The sequence below is a fragment of the Anomalospiza imberbis genome, chromosome 2 (genome assembly GCF_031753505.1).
Source record: "Anomalospiza imberbis isolate Cuckoo-Finch-1a 21T00152 chromosome 2, ASM3175350v1, whole genome shotgun sequence".
NCBI classification, from domain to species: Eukaryota; Metazoa; Chordata; class Aves; order Passeriformes; family Viduidae; genus Anomalospiza; species Anomalospiza imberbis.
In genome coordinates, this window is record NC_089682.1 from 50,691,914 (window position 1) to 50,714,326 (window position 22,413).

The window sequence follows — 22,413 nt, forward strand, 5'->3', positions numbered from 1 at the left end:
TTAAAATAGAAATTATGTGTGTAAGGTATTCTTTTCATTAGCTCAAGAAAAGGAGAAGATAATCAAGAAATTCTTCACACAGAGATAACAATTACAGAAACCCATAAATTTTCCAGAGGAGAGGAGTTTATGGTTTTCCTTATCAGCAGAAACGAACTTCTTCAAGCTGGACTTAGACTGGAAGGCATCTGGGGATTACAGAAAATTTCTTGACAAGTACCAGATGAATTTCTTGTTTTAAATAAAATATATGCATATTCATAAAGTGTTTTGTATATGCAACAGATTACCCTTCTTAAGGAGTAAATTTTCTTTTAACGGGGTCCTTTTCCTGGCTCACTTTTGTCCAGAAAGAGGTACCCAGCCCGAGCTGTAACTCTTTGCTGTTATTGTCTCATTAATTGTCCTAACTCTAATTGTGTAACCTTTATTACTACACTTGTATTATTTTTATAACCATTTTATTTTTATTAAACTTTTCTAAATTTTTGAAACAAGTGATTGGCGTTTATAACAGTAAACACTGCATAAGTTTGGGAATGCCAAAACACTCACCTGCCAGAAGTTCTTTGTATAAGTACAGCTTAAGGGTTTGAGCTTATTTTTACTAAGGAATATGTGGGTTGCTTAAAACCAGAAACAAGACAGAGCAGCTGAAATATTCTTGTGAACACAGTATTTTAGCCGTTAGAAATTGCCTACTTCTGTCTCCTGCCTCCATCCCCATCAGCCATAGCTATTTTGAAGAAGTGATCTTACCTCTATTTTTCTCCTTTCTTCATCTTACAACAGTGGTTACGTGGTAGAGATAGAAAGCAAAATCTCAACAGGCACCAGCTTTTATTTCTATTATACACTGTAGGTCAAGAATTGAAAGCCATCTGGCTGTACAAGCAGAGCACATTAAAAAGACAGTATTTTGAACAATAATTGGTACTGATTTTTTTACCCTCTCAATATACAAAGTCTATCAGTTCTCTAGCAGTCTCATTTCTGTTCACTCTTCCTTCATGAGCATCTAATTCCCCTACAAATTCTGCAGCTCAAAGTGCAACCTAAGGCAAAACTCGTGTGCCAAATGCCAAGCATTATCCCATCTCTTAATACATCTGGAGTGATGTTGGGGGTGAAGGTATGGAAGGTGACAACAGTGAGAAAACCTGTCACATCTAAGCAAATCGGTACTGCTACGCTACCTTCTGCCACATTTTACATTTCACCTCACCTCAGAGATGGGAAGTGATCTCCACACTACTTCTCTTCATAAATTCTTCAGTCATCATTATAGTTAGACTTGATGAAGGCCTAATAATGAATCAAATATGCCTTTCTAATCTCTGACATGGTAAGCCCTTTTACACAGAGGCCAGAAATCAATTTCTCTGTGTTTGTCCCCATGCTCTGCAGAAGGCCCCATGTAAAAGGCTGTTTGGGTTATTTGAGAGTCAATGGCATTAGTGAGGTCTGTTCCACCTCATCACCATGCAACATCTAAATGTCATTAGTGCCAAAAGAAGTACGGCTTTAGCACCTGTTGCTCACCTTACATCCCTCCTTGTTTATCATACCAGAAGCACTTGCCAGTTATTTTGATTTGAGTACAGAATGCTGGATAATGAAAAATAATCAGTCTTTCCTTATTTTTTTTCCAGAATTATATGCAGCAAGGTGAAGTTACACTGGGCCTTTGGCCCCATTTCCCTTCTCTCTCTTACCTACCAAAAATAATCAATAAAACACAGTATTTTTGATAATATATATGGGACTACTGAACCCATTCTTGATTATAGGCAAGTGTTGAGGAATGCTTTGGTTTGTTCCCTGAGACAAACCAAAACATGCTTTTGTGCTGATGTATGGTGAGATTTAACAAACAATGCATGGGAGAGCCTGCAAAGAGCACAACTCACACTGTTCTCTTTCTATAGACACCTTTGATCTGTCTCCTTTTGCTACATTACCCTTGTATCACTTCTCCAGTCTTTTTTCCCTTCCACAATTATCTGGGTCTTGTTCTTCTGCAGTCCTTAGAACAGTGAGTTTCACGCTTATCTTGCACACAATTTCAGCATGGCCCCTGGTTTCAGGCATAGTAACAATAAAGTCTATTTAACTGTCGGTAAAACTCTTGCTGACCTGGTGCCATTCAGATGGTTTTCACATCCCCTAATGCTTTAAAGGGATAACGCTTTTGCTAGAAGAATCCTCTTGCAGTTTCCTCAAGTCCTTTTCCAAAAGCTTACAGAGAAGCTTTCTTATAGGCACCATCAGCCTTTCCATGAACCTGCATTCCCACTCCAGAGACGGGCAGGAAGGAACACAGGTTTCCATTTCTTCCAGGTAGCTCTGCTCACCTTTGTGACTAAGAGAAACTCTTCCTGGTCTTCCTTTCTATTTCTCCACCAGACAATGGACATGGCCACAGCCATCTCAGCCATAGGCTGTCCAGAATAGATCCTGCCAGTTTAACAGTGACGCTGCTACACCAAAGGAAGGAAAGCATCAGGCAGCTAGGAATATGAGAAAGCAGGTGAGATAAAGGTAGCTTACCTGTCCTACTAGTAAAATAATACCTAGTTCACGTGCTTAAAAATTTCAGTATCTGTGAGTAAAGCCAAAGAATCAGAGACCAATAGGAAAGCCAATCTGCTGTAAAGCTAATGAGCTTGGGAATGAGCAAGCTGCAATGAGGACAAGTGCATCTCTATCCTGAAGAGCTCATCACTACAAGACAGCTGGAGTGCCAGTCTTGAAAATATGGGCTCCAATACCACATGCATTTGCCCAAAACTTCAGGTTGAAGGGGCTGTAGGAACTGCTAATGAAAAGAAGTAAAGTGAATCCTGGTTGTAGAATTTCTCAGTGTCTCCTCTTTCTCCCCAGGTCCCACAGACTCTAAGGCATAAGCAGTAGTAAGTTGCTCAGCACATCTTCCATGCACTTCCCACACTAGAAAACATGCTGCTAATACTCAAGGGACTGGATAACTTTAGCTGGTGTAACAATGGATAGGAAAATATTTCCCAAAGGCTGCTGCTTGAATGCAGTTTAGCACAATGCTAAGCAAACATCCCTGACTGCTAGACTGCTGCCCCTCACAGCAGTACATTGTCTGAGAATTGTTTAGGCTTTTCTAAGGGTTTATGGATTTCAGTCCAACACATGAACACTTCAAACACAATGTGTCAGACTTTACATTTTCCAGAGCATCCTTTATGATCACAGGCTTCTCAATTTTCACAATTTAAAGCATCTTAGAAGTCAGAGGCAACTCGTTTGATTTGGGCATCCTGAGCACAATTTTCTGATATTCCTTCCCTTGGTAAATATCATCTTCCACATATCAGAAAGAACAGCTATACTGGTTTTGGATGGAAGACAGGTAATTTTCTTCACAGCGGCTATGGTAGGTCTGTGTTTGGTTTGTGCTGGAAACAGTGCCCCATCCAACCTGGCCTTGAACACTTCCAGGGATGGGGTATCCATTTCTCTGGGCAACCTGTTCCAGTGCCTCACCAGCCTAAGAGTAAATACCTTCACAGAAGTGCAGAGTCCCACTTTAAAAAAAAGTCTTTTCTTTGGTGTAATGAAGTAGAAACACATAGTCAAGACTTTAAAATGTCCACTAACCTCCATGTGTTACAAATTAAGTGAAAACAAAGTTAGCTTTGTTGTTTCAGTTTTGTTATTGTTGTGTTCTTTCTACCTTTCAGAGAACTGTGTTGCAGTAAAACATGACTTCCATGTATGTCTGAACTCCTCAACTGTTTCTTTTTGTTAAAGCCTAAAAGATGTTTAATTAGTCTTCATTTATTTAAGAAGAGACCAGGTATCTGACCAAACCAAGAGAGGCATCACCACACGTTGCCATTGTGTTTCTCTTGATAAGCCCCTAAGTCTTAATTCTCTTTCTAGAAAACTCTGTACAGAATACTGCCACATCTTTTCATTTAAACACAGCAGGTAATTAAGAACACGAAAGAGGGCCAGCAATAGAAACAAAGGGCTGCAAATCACAAAGACCAACTTCAGAGTCATTGGTGAACTCATTTCATGTACCCTACTAGACTATTACTGTCCTAGGCACTGGAACAGTGGCCATCAGATGTCTCAGTTGTGCCAAGTAAAGAATGCCAACACTTATCTTGTCATCACTTGCTTTCTATTCCTGAGCTTCCCATGTCCAGAACAGCTCTCCAATTGTAAAATTATGACTATAGCCATAAGAGTCAACATAAGGTACACCATAAAATTTTCAATAAATGTACAAATCATTTATTTAAAATTCAAAACTCAGCAATAAACAAAATACTTAAGAAACATTAAATCCAAAATGTAAACACTTATAGAAAATATATGAACTGTATCAATTTAACCACCTACCATTGTTCACAGAAAACAGCAAGAAATAGAAAGACAAACCAATACCCAATTCTTTTTTTCTTCTCAAATTCTAGTTTAGAGGTAGAATACCACTGTGAAAGTCTCAAAAAAAAAAATTAATTCAGTAGAATTATGCTACAAATAAATTTGGCCCATATACTTATAAATGTAATGAAGCTAGAAAAAATATTCTTACTGAGAGCTCTTGCACAATGAAATTTGGCATGACACTTTCCAAGAGATAAAGCACCTTTCCTGATAAATATTGGTTTATGTTCTTGCCAGAAAGGGATCCTGTGCTTTTTCCATTACTGACAAAGAAAACATTTAAAAATAGACCAACTTTTTGGTAGGCATATAGAAAGCAAGTGTTTCTCAGTAACTTGTCCTAGAAAGCCAATCTGGGAAAAAAAGAAGTGTAACTATTAAAAGAAGACATTTTGAAAGACTTTATGAATATTTGATGCATACTTATTTGGGTGGCACAGTCCTCAAGGGGGAAACGGGGGGGAAGGGGGCAGGGGGAAGTTAATACAACAGGAGAGGAAAACAAAAGGAAGTGTCTTTTCCATTAGCAGGAGAACTGACTGGTTTTTACATTTTATTGTCATTCAGCCAGTCTCCCCTAACTGCTACAATTTTATCCTCTCAGGAAAAAGTGTATCTGTGTGAGACACGCTAGAACATCAAGTGCAGTAAAAATTACCCAGGTAATCTCAAAGGAACATATATCCCATTTTTGTCCATCAGATAACCTGCAACAAGTAGAAACAAAAATTGCAATTCTTCAGACAATATATACAAATTCATAAAAAAAAACAGGAACAGTTTGCAAGCTCAAATACAAACATTATTCAGAAAAAAAACCCCAACATCTTAATACAGAGACTGGCTGCTAAGTGCATTATTTAAACTGCTGCATGCAAATAGTGGAACCTATGGTTGTCTAAGAAACTTAACTATCAACAACTGTTAGGCTTCTGCAATTTAGTTTAGCAAGGATTTTCTCAAGTATTTGTTGAAGGACGTTTGTGGTTTAGAAGCAGAAAAATAAAATTTGCAGTCTTAATGCCTCCTTGCTTTATGGTATATAGAACCACTTTTCCCAGCCTTCAGAAAAAGAGGCAAAAGAGTAATTTCTGCCACAGACTATCTGAAAATAGCTTTCATGTGCCAGCTACCTCATTTGGGGCAAAACTACTTGTGTGGTGCAGTTTAAATAGTCTGACCTATATTTATATGATTTTTCTGAAGCAAATTAAAGAAGCATTTGAACTGTACTCATGGCAGAACTGGCAACATTACCTGGCAAATAACCAAGTGATCTCTCCCACTAACACTGGAGGATCAGCCCAGGACAAAACACAAGAGATAAGCGTTTCTTCTACATAGTACATTCTTCTGCTGAACATGAAGCCTTTCAGAAGGAAAGAATACAATATTAACACCGGAAAGTTTCAGATCTCTTTTAGGCCTTCCAATTTCTTTATGAAATTTCCATCACCTCCAAAGGAAAACTGTGCACCCCTATCCAACTAAAAGACTATTACATACCTAGATTAAGGAAATTTACTAAAAGATGAGTAAATGCTGAGCCATATATTAAACTATGATATTTCCACATCATGATTCTTTGAGAGCTCAAAATAGGGCTGAAAGAAGACAATTTTAAGTATACATCCAGTTTTATTCCTTACTTTTCCACTGTATCCCTCATTATGCCTTTCCCTGTATGTATTTTAATGGTCAGGATGAAAATATTTTTTGTATATACAAACTAATTACATTTAACCCTGTAAAAACTAATCCCAAACTTCACCATTCGTTGATTTCTCTATATTTAGGTAACTCATCTTCTACACATGCAAGATACTTTTCAGAATATTAGAAAAAAATTTTCTAGTATTTCACTGTTTCCCAAAAAAATTAAGATAAAGCTGAATATTTGCTGGTACATGCTTTGCTGTACCTGCATAAAACCATTTTTGTATATATAGGTTACACATTAATAAGGACAACAGCTGACCTCGGCATTAGTTAAAGTAAGTTGCCTTGTCATTGTGCTTGCAAGTTCTAATAACAAAATGACATATCAAGAAACATCTAGGGCTTCCAGAAAAAATTTACTTGCACCAAGTTTCCCCCCCCTCTGACAACTCCAAAATTAAAGTTGTTTCACCTCAAACTGTGCAGCAAAAGTGAGAATCCAAACCAGCAAAATACATATGCTCCCCTCAGTGTCTCCACTAAGAGAAACATTGTTATCCAGGCAGTGGTCTAGTTTCTTCCAGGTCTTGCAATATAGCACTCTGTCAAGAAAGAGACCTTACACCTGACCACTGCCTCCAGAGTGCAAGATTCAGAACTGTTTCAAACACTGAAATAATTCCTTTCTCAATATGCAAAGAAGCTTCTTTGAAGTTTGGGGGTTTTATATAACATCTTGACATTCAAAGAGCTAAGTCCTATGAACTGCAGATCCCCAAGCATGGCAGATTTAAAGCCAAATTCAGCACCTTCAGAGGACAAAGGTATGATCCTGTGGACTACACACTGCTTTGCCCAGGTAATCAGACGTTGTGAAACATTAATGCACCTGTACCATTTTCAATACCCAAGCACAACTGTGCTCTAAGATCTGATTATGAATATGGTCATACTACAAATGTGCTGTGACTACATTCAGTTAGAAAGACAGCACATTAAGAACCTACCACCTCTGCTGTTATGGGTTTTCTTTAATGCTCCCATATATGCAAGGCACAGTCAAAGGTCAGCCTGACTGCAGAGACAGCTCTTTGGAGAAGTTGGTGTCCGAGAACTTTTTTGAGGTGGGAGAAAAAAAGATGATGGTTACTCTATACAGAGAGGCAAGCTTTATTCTTCCAAGGCAAACTTCACCACTGGGAACATGGCTGGTACAAGTCCAATACATCATTTATGTTCTAAATAAAGGATATTTTGAGGCCTCAAGCAGATATTGGCCCCATCCCAAACTCCTGAGTAGTGGTAAATTTCAACTTGGAACCAAAGCAGACATGCAACCAAAGCTTTCACAAAAACTAAATTATTTTACATGGTAACATGGCCATGAATGAGTTAAAAGAGTGCTAGTTGGTTTTCATGACACCATAGCACCAGAAGTCAACCTGTGGATCCAGAGAATTACAATAAGCATGTGTCTTTGTAACTGAGAAGTAAACATTAGCAAACTACTGCAACACTGAGCTTCCAGTACATGTTGCAAAATGCAGCATCAGCAAATGCCACTGATCCCTGTAAATCACAACAACAACTTTTATTTCACTAGTGGCCATCACAAATCACATGGCAAAATGGATTTCTCATGTCACTGTTGAAGTATAGTAAGATCCCTGATCATTTCCCGTTAAAAAACCCAACATAGCCATGGCTAGGTAAGATACAAACCCTGCTGCTTTCCCAGTGTTTAAATTGAAAACACAGCCTAGGTATCTCAGCATTTTTGCTAACACGGAAGAAATACAACTTTTTATCCAGGTCTAACTAAAATGTCAGCTACTGGATATATAGGGGAAAAAAACAACAAAAAATCCCAACAGGGATATCAGGAAACAGTTAAGTCATAGCATTTGCTTTCAGTATTCATACCTGTAGATAGAAGTAGTTGTGATCCATCAAACTCACTAACGTCTTGAAAGCCATGCAAGTCCAGATCCCACATGGACATTAGCATCCTAGTGGAGCAAAACATATGCCAGCAAGTCTACTGCTGTAATCCAGCAGGCCAGACATGGAAATGATGTTCCCAAATCACATGCCCTTCTGAAATTCTTACTAAGTCCTGACTGCTACTGGTTCCATTTTGAGTCTTACCTGAGAAGGCAGGGAAATTCAACCCCAGGGCAAACACAGGTCAAGGCTTGTTTGAAGCTCCCTGTGGTCTCTCTCCTCTAAGTCCTTGTTTCAGTGTTTGTATGTAAATTATCTAATTCCTCACCAGCAGCTTCAAGTTATTTACAAAATAGTAGCTGACTTGGACACTGGTTTTCTGAAATGCATCTTTGATATGCTGACCAAAGTTACTTTTGTTTAAGTCAAAAGAAGTCTGAAAAGCAACTTTTCATCTTTCTCAGGAGGCTGCATCCTGCCTATGACAGGATATACTGCCTGTATTGACTCCATTTCTTCACACATTGTTTGCTTCTCTTTGAAAAATAAGAGCTTAATCTTTCTTTGCAGGAAAAAAAACCCAAACAAATACTTACTAACACATTCACCAAAGTGAATTTGCAGGAAACATTACCACGACCACCACCCAATCTTCAGAATTAATTTAATGGAGGCCAGTTATTAGGATACCAGTTTTATGTTTGAAAATAAAGTGCATAATGATTGTCACTGAGAACTTTGCTGATTTCAGGTTAGCATAGTTAGTGTCAATCCTCAGCAACATCAATAAAATAGTAATTACAACAAATTCATAACATGAGTCAAAATCTGAAACAGAACACATGAAAAATAAGTTTTGTATAAACAGGAAAAAAAAGAGAAGGTGAAATGGAATCCCTAGTCCTTTGTGGAAGTGATCCTATTATACAGCTATTCCAACATGCAGCATCTGAAACGAAGAATCACAGCCTGTTTGCTTCCCTTCTACTATTCCTGAATTCAGTTTGTAGCCTTCTGGTGGTGTCTGATAGATTTCACCTTGGACAGGGGAAGATGTGTCTTGAGAGAGCTCTACAGAGACTGTGTCAGAGGAAGAATCTTGGCTTTCTGCTGACACAGTGATCTGTAGACAGCTGCCCTCCATTTCCTCATTGCAATCTGTGTCTTCATCAGCCTCTTCCAGCTGCTGAACAGATTTTAAATACTGTTCTATCAGTCCGCTGTCCTGCTCATTACTAGAGCTCTCTTTACTTTGCCCACACTCCCCAGGGCCATCCTCTTCAGAACAACATGCTAAAAAATCACAATTGCCACATTGTTTGATGGTTTCCATTGAAAGGGAGCTCTCAGTTCCTTCAGCTGAGCTCTTTTCAGAGCTACACAGGTCACTGGCATGAGTCTGATCAGCTGCAGAAGAATGAAAGCCAGAGTCTGGGAACTGCAACAAGGACCTTTCCTGAAGATCATCCTCACTAGCTGGAACTAACAAAGCAGAACTAACAGCTGGTGAGGTTTCTTGCTCCACTGCAGACGACTGAAGAGGTGGTTTGGATGTACATAAAGTATTGGCTGAAGGGATCCCAGCACCACCTAAGTTCTGCATCACTGAAAGCTGCCATTGTTGAAGGGATTTAACCTGTATAGAGAAAAATTCATTATGAAATGCAGCTAGATGTATTTTGATTTCTAGTGGATTTCTTGCATTCAGCAACCAAGCTCTGGTATAAAATCCAAGATCAAGTGAAAAACAAAAGGCTTCTGATATCATTAGGGAAATTTTGTTCTTCTCACTGAAATCATGGCTTTTAAACATACATGCCCAACACTGACAGAGCACACAAGCTCCCAATTCAACTACCTGAAGAAAAAGAAATCTGTTCTTAAAACCAGAAAGGATTTATCTGTTTTTAAGAAGACAGCCTTATTTTTGGAAGAAAAGCTTATTAAAAGGTGTATTAACAACTTTGCGGCCTCAAAAATGAGTTGCTCACAAGCAAAACAGCTTGGAATCATTTCACTTGCCATGGGCATTTACAGTAACATCATTCTCCACAGTCCTGCTTAAGTTTATTTAGCTTTTCTTGCATTTTGTCTTCCTTCCTACACCAGGCCACAATTTAGCCTTTAGTAATAAAACCAGTGTTCTTGCACTAATGTTCTGAGAGTTATTTTCCCCCACAGTATCAGTATAGCAAACAACACATCAATAAGATTCTATTAAACCACTCAAATCACTGGAAAAACTGAACCATATTGACTATCTTTTCAGGATCTCCAGTAAGAAAGAATGCAAATTCACATATAGGCAGATTCAAATTCGAATTCTAAATTCACATTTAAGCAGAAAAACAAGAGGACTAAAATTACTTACCTGGTTCCAAAGAAATTTGATAGCTTCCTCCTGTACAAGCCTCTGCATTTTATCTTCATCTCTTTCTTTTCTCAGTCTGCAAGAGCACACATCCAAAATTTATGCAGCTTAAATAAGCAACATTTCGGTAACAAGAGCAACAAGAACACAAACATGGCTATTATATAACAGCACTTTTGAAAGATACAACAGAGCCTAACATTAGGAAATTACTGCAGTCTGGCTTGCCATAAATACCCAGCTGCTGACTTCAAGTTTCTTTTTCAGCTACATTTAAATTCTGCTTCCTTTTACTGCAGCACATTTGTTGGATTGGCAATAATGTGTCTTTTTCTAAACTGAACCCGAGCTCTTATTTTTTCATGCACAACTATCACCCCCTCCTCCCCTTCTTCATTTCAAATTATGCTGTCCCACTGATATATGTATGGAGTATGGTGTGTAAGCACTGGGAGTTTCTGGAGTTTCACTGAGCACTCAACTCGATTTACAGAACTTTTGTCACTTGTGATAGTAAAGAAAAAGAGCTTGTCAGACTAATAGATACAGGCTCATCCAGAAAGATCTTAAATAAATCCAGAAATTTTGCCTTACAAATTGAGGAACTTTGACCATGATCTTCTCCAAACACGGATTCACAGGATCAAAAATTAAAACAGAACCAAAGACAGAATCACGTTTTAAAATTGTATCATACAAGGTAGAGGAAATTTTTTTCACAGCAACAGAAGAATGGCTCTCAATATGGACACTTGATTTATAGACTCTGTAATTGTGAGGAGACAAACTTCAGAAAATCCCACACAGCAATTTCTATTTTGAAATATGCAAGTCCTACTAAAAGAGAAATAGAAAAATGTGTTCTAACCCAATCCACTTACAGAAGGCCCTTTGATAGTATGAATAGCTATGTGCAACACTGTGCTTACCTTACGGGAAGCGATCATGTAATGTAATCAGTTTTATGTTTCTGATGCTAGGTTCTACTGTGAGTAGTTATACCATATATATGTTTTGAAATACTCTGGATTGATGGTTATATTCAGACAGACTTGCAAATATACAGCATGACCTCAACTTACTTTTCTATTTCAGCTGTTAAGCAAATGATGTGCTCCTGCATTCTATGTAGTCGAATTTCATTCCGCACTTCCTTGGCTCGAGGATGGTGGTTCCTTGTGTAAAAGCCTCTCCAGGAAGCTTGAAGCTTGGTAGCTGCTTCAGTCATCCTTTGCAGTTCAGCTGCACCTTGATCAGCTGGTGCTGCACCTTGCACAGCCAGTGAACCAGACCTTTCTTCTGTCATCTGGTCAGGACAATGAGTTTTTACTCCTGATTCAGCACCTAACAAAATGCTGGGGTGACTGTACATAACTTGGCCTTCAGAGGCCCCTAAAGAGTTGCCAGTCTTTGCAGCCAGGCCAGCTGTTACTGGATGAGGAGCAGGCACCTGCAGGATCTCTTTGATACTCTCTTGTCTTTCCACACTTCCTGCTGCTTTATTAGGGTGCTCTCCTGTAACAGGCAAAGCTTCTTGCTTGTTAGTAGTTTCCCTACTATTATTATCTCTCACACCTTCAATCACTGTATCATCATCATCTTCTAGGCCCAAATTGATTCCACGTAGCTTGAGGTCTGACGCAGGAGACACTGGAGATAATCCTGAAGCAACTGGCATGAAAGCCGACTCTGAGGATAAAAGGCTGCTGTTTAGTTTGTCTTCATCTGTCTGTACATCTTCGAGGTGTAGCTCCTTGGGAAAGCTTCTTTCATGAAGAAAAGTGTTCTTTACTGCATAGGAATGATCATTGTTTGCACTTGGTCCAACCCAAGAATTCCTCAGGATGACAGGTTCTAGATAGGCAGAAAGCCACATTATAGTGTTAGAGTATTTCAATAATAGTAATAGTTTGTTTAATTCATAGGGATTCGCAGTTTGGTTTTGACAGTTAGCACCGGGGTGGGTAAGATGTTTTAACATGTTAGTAATGATGAGCATCATTTCTGTATCAGGACAATATGCACCACAGTAACATCCAAACTTGGCAAATACTGCATACAGGAAATTGCTCAAACTGCACTTCCTTGGAGAATAAACTTGTATAAAATGCAAAAGTCAAAGTAGTAACTCCTTAGTTTCTTGGATTGGGTTTTTCACCTAACCAGTCTACTAGCATTTCAAGACACAAATAAGCATGGACTGGATTTTTAGAAACAAAGTATAACTTCAGTTGAGAAAATCAAAAATCAATAAAATATAATTATAACAGGGCCTTGTTCTGAAATTCCTTCCACAAAGTTACCTATGTTCAAAAGAAAAATATTTATTTCCACAGGTTAGATCACAGGTGTAGATAAGCTACTTACCCTTTTCAAGAACCATCTGTGATGGCTGGGCCAGGCCACTGTGTTCATGAGCAATTGGCACTGTTTTGCTGGGAACAGAAGGTGTAGGTGGTTCCTCATTTTGGTTTTCATGCATCAACTGCCTCTGGTGGAGTCTAAGCACAGAGTGCCAACAACAGATTTTATGTTCCTTTTAGACTTTCTTTTGTACAGAAAATATCTAAAAGAAACTATGAACTATTTCAAAAGAAAAAGTGATCAAAACATTCTAAAGGAGAGGCTAGTTTTGCAGACTCCTATATGCACAAGGCACTAACAGGACTACTCACACAGCAGGAAATTGCAGTCTTTTCCTGCTCCCCTTCCTCCATACCCTCTTTCTTCATTACATGTACCAAAAAAAAAAAAAAAAGACCAAAAAAAAAAAAACAAAACCCCAAACAAGGAAACCAAACTAAAAAAAAAAAAAAAAAAAAAAACCAAAGAAAAACGAGGAAAAACCCAACAAGCAATTCTGACTATAGACTGAAAACCATGAGGTTATTTCTACACACAAAGAAAGCATGCAGATATTTTAAGTGTCTAATGTGGAATACATTATGTGTATAGGTATAGAGGGGTTTGAGGAATGTGGGAGTATCTTTTACATTTCAAAGTGAGTGAATCAAGGAATAGGTCCTGTTACTCCTGTTACTAACAGCTCAATATCCTAGTACAAATCAACAAATATTTTCACAGAACAAAAGAAATCATCCTTTACAAATTCAAAGAACACACAGGTTGTTTCAGCACAGCTAAATTAGAAGCTCAGGAGACAGAGGACAATGTCAAACTGTCCTATAAATCATATATGCATACAGGTGATGATTTGGGGGGGATTGCTTTTTCTGCTAGGGTTTTTTTTTTTTTTGGCTTGGTTGTTGAGGGATGTTTAATTTTTGAAGAGTTATATTTAGCAGAACAACTTCCTGAATTTTCCCCAGAAACGTGTGAATGCTAGAGCACTTAGCTAGAGATTCCAAGGTCAAGATGCGTTGACTGCACCTTCTCCTCAGAAACAGCTACAGCATTTCTATAATTTCCTCCCAAGACCAATCTACACTTGCAAAGTGGGCAGTAACTCTTTCCAGATACTTTCAAGTTTCTGGTCCTTTTGATGCAATACCCTTCTGCTAACTACAACACTTTCGTTGCTTAGCTTTTTAACCACACTATGCCACTTAGGTAGTCTGTTCCCGGGAGCTGAATTTTCTGCTCTTACTGCAAGAAAAACTTTGTAAATAGGTCCTGGGGAAGAACAACCTGTATTGCTTTGTTTTCTTCCTTCTAACCAAAATTAGTTCACCTTTACATGGACAAAAAAACGCACCATGATAACTCTACTCATGTATTTGCACAGACCTTAGCAACACAGCTACAGCTGGCAGAACCAGCAGGCTCTCCAGAGGCCTCTGCTGACAGACCTCAGATGCCAGATACAAGCGGACAAACACATCACTGGGAACAGCATCCCTCAAAGGACAACTTTAACTTTAAACCAAGAAAGAACATCTCAACAATAAAAAAGTGGCTGATACACCACTGTACCACAATAGTCCTCATTTACAATTAGAACAAAAGCTAAGCTCCTCTTTGAACTTTTCATCATTTTTTTGTGTGGCAATTAAAACAAAAATCCCAGTGCATAGTTTATTTTAATCACAGTTCTAACACAAATTACTTTCAGTGTCCTACAAAGCACAGACTGAAAAATATGAAGGAATTTTCCCCTAGATGGCCCAGAAAGCAGGAAAACACTCCTGCTGCTGCTGCCTTGCCCCTCATTCCCATCTAGGACACATCCTGTACCTCCATGACACTTTGCATCTCCAGCCCTCACTGTTACTTTGAAATACTTAAAATAAAATCTTACTACATCTAACACATCAGACATATAATTATGTTCTCAATTGCATTCTCTAAGAAAGAAACTAAGTTCTCACCTTTGCTTATTCAGTATTTTTTCCAGTTTGGCATCCTCTTCTGTCTGGAGTCCATATGCAGATGTGAGAGGACAAACAGTAGCCAAGTACTGAACTAGATGAACATGCTGCCCAGGTCGAAATGACCTTCCTTTCCCTTGACTGTAGAGCCATTCTGCTTTCAAACTGTTAGGAAGGGGGAAAATGGTTTAATAAATGGCACCTTTAATAAACAGCATAGAAACAGTAACTGTTTTCATTACAGTTCTTCACAGCATAGAAACAGTAACTGTTTTCATTACAGTTCTTCTAGTGGGTACCAAAGAGCTAATCTACAAATCTAAGCAAAACATGGAACGCGTGCAATGCCCAGGGAAACTGGCAATGCCATTAACAGAACAGTGAATAATGTATTCATTCATTTAAGCATCAATGAAACAAACGAAAAAAAAACAAAACCAAAAAAAACCACTTGTCCAAAACTGTGCAGTCTCTGCTTTGTGTGTAGTCTTTGAGCACTGAAAACACATTTGTCTCAATGAACTTATCAGCAAAGCTTTCACAGAAACAGAGAAGTTCATAAAAATATGCAAAACAGACAAAGAGAGCAAATATTGCTAAAAAGTATTCAAGTCTGTTTTTCAAATTAATTTCTGCCTGAGAATATTTCATATAATACATCTACATTTAATACATCTACATGTATTATACAAATACATGTATATACATTTGTATATATACAAGTACATGTAGATACAGTTGATACGGAACATCCCATTAGTCATGAAAAAAAGTCTAGAATTCCAACAGGCAACTCTCTTGGAAAGTCATAGCACGTTATGGTGAAACAAAAAAAGAATTGGTTTACCTTTGACCAAAAAGGGGCACCTTTTTTATTTTAGTAACAGGGGGAAAAGGACATTAATGTCCTAGAATATGTTAGTGTCCTGGACTGGAATGTGTTTATACTGGATAATAGTTATGCTTGCACTATTCGGATGTCAAGAACTTTGTCATACAGATACCATAGTGATATAATGAGCACAGTGATACAGTAACAAATTATTTGAGCAAAATAATATTTAACTAATTGATAACAAAAAAATGCCAAATCTAGAAATGCACACGCAAATGATGCTTATATAAGGACAAGTTTGAGCTTCCCCCAAGACAACAGCTTTAACTCCTGCTGATTGTCACATTCTGCAGAGTCAAAGAGGCTGTAAAGAAAAGGTACCAGACCATTGATGAACTACTACCACAGTTTTGCTTTGTAGAAGTGCTTCTGTGATTTGAGGAACAAAACAAAAGCTTAACTTCATACTTCTGCCTAACCAAACTAAATAATAATTCGAGTGTAACAGATGAAAAATTTAGCTAAAGCAATTTTAGCTTAGCCAAACTTCATGTAGCAATTTTAGAGATTTAATAATACTGTTATGTCACCTTTCCTTCTGAGAAATCACATATCCATCAAGAACTTTAAGGCTCAGACACCAGCTGACAATATAAGGCCTGTAGTCAAAGCCAGGGACAGAAGGTGTGGCCATCACACAAGGATTGTTCATAACTGACAGCTGTTCCAATTGGTGAAGAGAGGCCAGGAAAGAAACCTTGAGAAAATAAGATACCTTTGTTAACTGGGCAAACATTCCACATTTCTCCTAACTACAGCTGGACAGCTCGTGCAAAACAACAGAATGACAAATAAATCAAAAATCACATTCAATTTGTGAACACAAAGGACCTTCTATCAGCTACTGCCATTTACCATTAATTCTTCTGTAAATGCTATTAGTCCTGGAAAGTATTACCTTCTCTTAAAATTTGGGAATGGGGTGAGAAATTACCAAAAAGTTTTCTTCTGACATGAAATCCCAACCAAGAGTTTTGGCTGCTACTTGTAATAAATCAAACAAACAAAACAAACACAAAAGTCACAGGCAGATTATTTGTTTCTCTTACACAGTGTTTGAAAAATAGGTCAGTGGCAACAAGTGCAATTCAAACCTCTGCTCTAATCCCAGCAGCTGCAGAAGCTGTCTGAAGCATTTAATCAGCTCAGCTTTCAACATGCAGACAAATACAAAAGGTTAGGCCTAAAAGTAACATCCTTGAATGTTGGGGAAGATGAAATAGGAAAACCTTATAAATATGATTGCCTGGCAAAAGATTTGGAAAATACAGACATTGAGATGAGAACTAGATTTGAAATAGCAAACCTTGACTACTGAATAACTAGAAAACAATAGTATAGCCAGGCTGAAAGCAATCCCCCCTTCTGACAATGCCTAAACAATGCCCTTTACCTGCAGATAGGTCCAAGGGTCAAATGGAATGCTCTGTCTCACCCCCAATGTATGGTTCATCCCATACCTGTAACCCTCCCCTGAAGTATCAGGTATCTGTGACCCCATTGGCCCAAGTCCTGTTCCAGCCCACCTTGAAGCCCCCTGATAAGGTGTGCCCGAGGGACCAGACGCTCTCTTGGACCTTCCTCTCTTGGACCCTTGCTCCCTCTCTCTCTCTCTCCCTCTCCCCCTGGGCCTGCCACGAGTTGCCCCTGGCAACTCCAAGCAGGGCCTTTCCCCCTTTTAATAAACCACATTTTCTAAGACCTGACTTCAGAGATCTCTCATCCATCCAAACCGTCCTGGAGATCTGCGCTCGTTACACTTGAATAAGAAAAACATAACAAAAAAGGCAAATTTCTTTCCAGACTAAGTTTTAAAAGATACCACTAGCTCGTGCAGCTAATGCAAATATGGTTATTACATCTAAACAAATAAACTATTAAAAGTTGGGTTGTTTCAAAGAAGAGAGCCCATTTTCAGTTAAACCTCAAAAAAATTGTTCAACTTCCTTCTTTCAGTCTACCTAAAGACAAGGTGATCTATCTTCTGTATCTTACCTCATTTAAGTCTCTGATTTCATTTTCTGCCAAAGAAAAAACAGTCAAACTCTGAGGTAGGCAAGCAGGGGCAGTGCGAAGTGAAGTTATAATATTTCCATGTAGCAACAGAGTCTATAAAATAAACACACATGATGAACACATGATGAAATGAATGTTTGATCAAAACCCACAGACTTCTTTTTCAGGCATCACCTGACAAAAATACATTGCAAAAGAAGTATAAGTAAGACTTTCTGGTCACAGTTACCAAAAAATGTATTTGAAAACGTTTTTCTCTACAGTGTGCATGTTGGAAGAGTTAGAAGTATGTTTTGTTTTGATTCATGATAGGAAGAAGATATCACTATCATATCTTCATCAAAATCATTAGAGTGGCTATAGAAAAATCACTGCCTCAGCTCCTGCAACTTCAAAACAAGGAAGAGAATATTTACATGCTTCCCTCTAGAAATTACAGTTCATGAATTAAAATGGTCTAAGAGCTAGTGTTCAAAGAGTGAATGTCTAAAGGCAGCAATTTTCAAAGCAAATTTCTTTGTGTATAGAATGCAATAAAAACAGAGATAGAACATCTACCTTTAGTGAGGTAAGCTTGGAGAGATCGCCTATTTGAGCTATGTTATTGTCTGACAGATCAAGATGCTGAAGAGACAGACAGGAATTGATTTGTTCAATGGCCTACAAAAAAAAAAAGAAATCAGTTACTCACAGTAACTCTTTTTAGCTACTAAATAAAACCAGGTATAAATAATTATAAACTATTTTGAAAGATAAAAAACCCACTAGCTAAGTAACACAAAGTAAAAACTATGTTTTAATACAGTTGTATTTTAAAGATAATAATTATTTTTCTTATTTTGGAGACTACTTCCTTACTTTCATTTCATTTTCATAACAAACCTTTTATTTTTTCCTAGACAACTCTACTGCAAAAGCTGCCATCTTGTATTTGATAAGCCAGCAGACACAAAACATTAACATTGTTGTTCCAATCAAAACATATTCAGATTTCTTTGCAGCATTTTCCAAATTTCAATAACACAAGATTCTGGTAAATACAACAGACTAAATAGTTTACCTTAATGTTATTTCCTGCCAAATTCAACCATTCCAGGTGCACCAAATCCTTCAGCCCTTCCACATACCCAATACTATTATGAGGCAAGTTGAGCACTCGGAGCTTGGTCAGTTTTGCTACACCCATCATTCGCACCAAACGGTTGTTGGCTACAGAGAGCTGCAGACAGACACACAAAATAAACAGTTTTAACTATGCAGATAGAGAAAGATTTTATTTCTAATAGTTAAAAATCTACTCCAACAGATACTTGTTCAGTCTACATATTTCATTTTCATGTAAATGGCACAGACAAAAAACCTGCAAGAGTCAGGAAATAAATTACTGATCAAAGAACATGAGTCCTCACAGCTCATTTCACAAACATAAGAGGAAATTCTCCTAGCAATAGCTAAAAAAAGGAAAAAGAATGAGGAACTGTATCATATGAAAATTAGGTTTTAATATCAGAATTGCCAATTCATTGTGCAAATTGTTGCCCCATTCCTGGTGTAAAATTGCACTTACTGTCAATATGGCAGAGGACAAAATGTATTTCACACAGTTCTCTAACAGGTTCTGTATTAATAGGACTGTAAACCACAAACTTTTTAAAGGGTAAATCCAGACTAGACACACACTTCAGTAACATGATCACCCAAGCAGGCAGTGTGGTGAAGGTTTGTTGTAGCAACAAACCCCACCTCTGCCAAGTCAGTATAGCTGGTCTGTAGAAGTTTATCAGGCAGCTTCGAGTCTATCCAGAAGAACTTTCAGTGATAATATTAAGTTATTTTTAAGGTTACAAAGTCCATGTACTCAAAAGATAAGAAGTATCAAAATTTGAGTTATCAGTGACTTTTCTAAGTGTCCTTATGATGTCCCTCCCCCATTAGGATTTTTTTAGCTCATTTTTAGTTACAGCCCCCTCCACTGAAAGCAAAGCCTTCTACTTATGTCAGCCATCATTTATTTTCCTGTGAAGACAGTAACTGTCAGCTTATTTCATTACATAATGTGGCCTGAAGGCAGAAAATTCTAACATCACCATTATTTGATAATAATTTCAAATCAAGTAACACTGACCTGCATCAGATTCCTGCATTTCTCCAAGTGTTCCAATTTAATTATCTGATTTTTGTCCAGAATCAGAGTCTGAGTATCAGCATCACAGGGCAAGGTTGGACCCAGTTTTTGCAATCCTTGACCTGAGCAGTTGACTACCAAGCCTTAGAAAAAAAAGGAGGAAAAACAACAAAAAAGCACCACAGAGTTCATATATAAGAACATGTACTGGAAAAACAATGCAAGACAAAAATATTTGTTTTATAATAGGTGCAGATAATTTTGAAAAACTGATTAATTTTCTTTTCCATGTAAAACTGGAAAAGAACAACTTCAACAAAATGACTTGAGCTTGAACACTTTAAGAGTAACTGATCCAATTACTGGAAAATATACATACCAGACACTGTTCCAATTAACAACTCTGGCAGAATTCTGGGAAAGTCACAAGAGATCCTTTAAAGTGAGATGCAGCAGAATTCTGGTAGCTAAATTTAAAGGTGTGATCCTCAAAACCCCAAATTTCAAAAGAACCGAAATTTTTTAATTCTTCAGAGAAATTAAGTTTTGAGCAGCTTGTCAACTATGTGTAAGCATTCTTTCTAAACTAAGAAGCCATCCATGCAGCCACCCTACAGTACTGGGGGCACTGGGAGGAACAAACTGTAAATGGGCTAGCCTACAATTTACTTAATGCAACACAAAATTCAAATGTTCCATGCAGAAAGGCTCACAACATAAAGTTAAAAGGCAAACATATGCCATCCACAGGGAGCTTGAATCACTGGGTACCCAAAGTGACACCTGATAATCATAATAATTTTCATACACTGAGCCTCTGCTGTATATTTGATGTACAAATATCACTGTAGTGCTTCTTGATCTCTTAGTATCTGTTCAGAAATAATGCTTCTTTTTTCAGCAACATATCCCAAATAGTGTTCTCACCCTAATATGATGCACGTATTAATATTACAGTTTATAGGTTTTTAGGGTTTAGTTACACTATGGATGGAGACAAACATTTTTTGTGTACCGTTTTGTCAGCTAGAGAACATGGATTTCTAAAAAAGATGTCTGATGACATTTATTACATTCCCATATTTTTTTTCAAAACCACGGTTGCCCCAAGAGCTTTGGAGAGCAGCAAGGCAGAGCTGGCAACCATCACTCTGTCTTTGCACATTCAGGGAGAAAGTATGACTTATTTCTCACTCAAGCAGCCATTTCTGCAACCCCTTGGTCACTTTAATTGAACAGACAAACTTTGCATCTGCTCATTTATCCAAGGGTTTGTTACAAAAATTCAGAACTGGCCCCTCCAGCCTAGGAGAGAGGCAAGGACCCACAGTACAGGGCAAGAGCAATCCTTTTATTCGTGCACATGAGGAGGCCCATTCAAACTGGGGCACTCGGAATGTGGCTTTACACATGGTTCTCATAGATTTCCAGCATTCAAGTATAGCGTGATCCAATTGCTACTTAATACACACAGCTATTTGCAAAGAACCTGTATTTCTATGGCAACATCATCCACCTGCTTCACTGTTGCCTGCAGCCAGACTTGCTACAATCACTTCTCCATGATGCTGACAAAGGAAGGTTTTCACAGAGGAGTTATCTCCCTGTCTGGGGGTATACTTTATGAGCACCTTCAAGATTCAGAGAAGCATAGGTCTCTCTTTCACAGAGGAGTTATCTCCCTGTCTGGGGGTATACTTTATGAGCACCTTCAAGATTCAGAGAAGCATAGGTCTCTCTTTCACCATCGTCTGTATTTCTCCTTGCAACAAGCTTTACTTTGCTTGCTTAAGCATAGCAATTCAGTACACAGCATGAATTATATACACACGTATAACTACGAAATAAATATAATTCTATTCTATACAGACTCATTAATGTAATACCTGGGGAACGACATTTTCTTAATAGGCTTTCTGGACCCAGAAAAACATTTCAAAATTGCTTAATTCTCGTTTGGCAGGAAGCAAGGAACTACACCCTCAGAAGTGGCGCTGTCTCCAAGACCTCTCAGCCCTTCCCTCTAGGGAAAACGGGCCCTATATCATTCAAATCCTGACCTATAAAGGTTCTACAAGGCGGCGGGACCCTCCAGTACGATGGACAGACGCTCCGTCCTGCCCCGAGCCGAGGCGCTCCTCAGGGCAGGAAGCGGTGCCCACGCCGCCCCCCTACCCCGGCCGCTTCCAGGCCCGCGGGGCCCTCAGGGGCCGGCTGAGAGCGGGGGCAGCGGAGCGGCCCCGCACCCCGAGAGGAGGTGGCGCCGCCGCCTCCACAGTGCCGAACCCCCGCGCCCCACCGAGCGCCACAGCGCTTTTGGGGACCCGAAGCCCCCACCATCGCGGCCCTGCCGGCCCCCGTCTGGGGCTGCCCTTACCCGCTCCGGCCGCCTCATCCCCCGCCCTGGCCGCAGCACCGTCTGCCGCCATGCCCCGCGCTTGACAACACCGCCAGGCAACCTAGCGCCAGGCACCGATAGGCCAGGCCGCTCTGCCACGGGAGCACCGCGCCTTTTATGCTGGGCACCGATGGGCCAGGCCGCTCCGCCACGGGAGCTCCGCGCCTTTTATGCTGGCTAGAGCGGCGGGTCCCGCGTCCGGGGCTGTGCCGGGGTAGCCCGGCTGGGTGAGCGCTCCGCGAAGCT

At 39.0% G+C, this 22,413-nt stretch overlaps 1 protein-coding gene across 1 annotated transcript; it reads right to left on the reverse strand.

The window, feature by feature from the left end:
• Positions 1 to 8,603: 8,603 nt before the first annotated feature.
• Positions 8,604 to 22,355, reverse strand: CEP97 (centrosomal protein 97). The gene is made up of 11 exons (XM_068180894.1): positions 22,147 to 22,355; positions 19,770 to 19,912; positions 18,705 to 18,863; positions 18,203 to 18,304; positions 17,624 to 17,737; positions 16,159 to 16,325; positions 14,734 to 14,898; positions 12,773 to 12,906; positions 11,488 to 12,259; positions 10,406 to 10,481; positions 8,604 to 9,670 (listed from the first exon to the last, which is right to left on the reverse strand). Exons 1-11 carry the CDS (start codon positions 22,196 to 22,198, stop codon positions 8,957 to 8,959), a joined length of 2,598 nt encoding a protein of 865 aa, XP_068036995.1. The 5' UTR covers positions 22,199 to 22,355; the 3' UTR covers positions 8,604 to 8,956.
• Between the last annotated feature and the right edge of the window lie 58 nt (positions 22,356 to 22,413).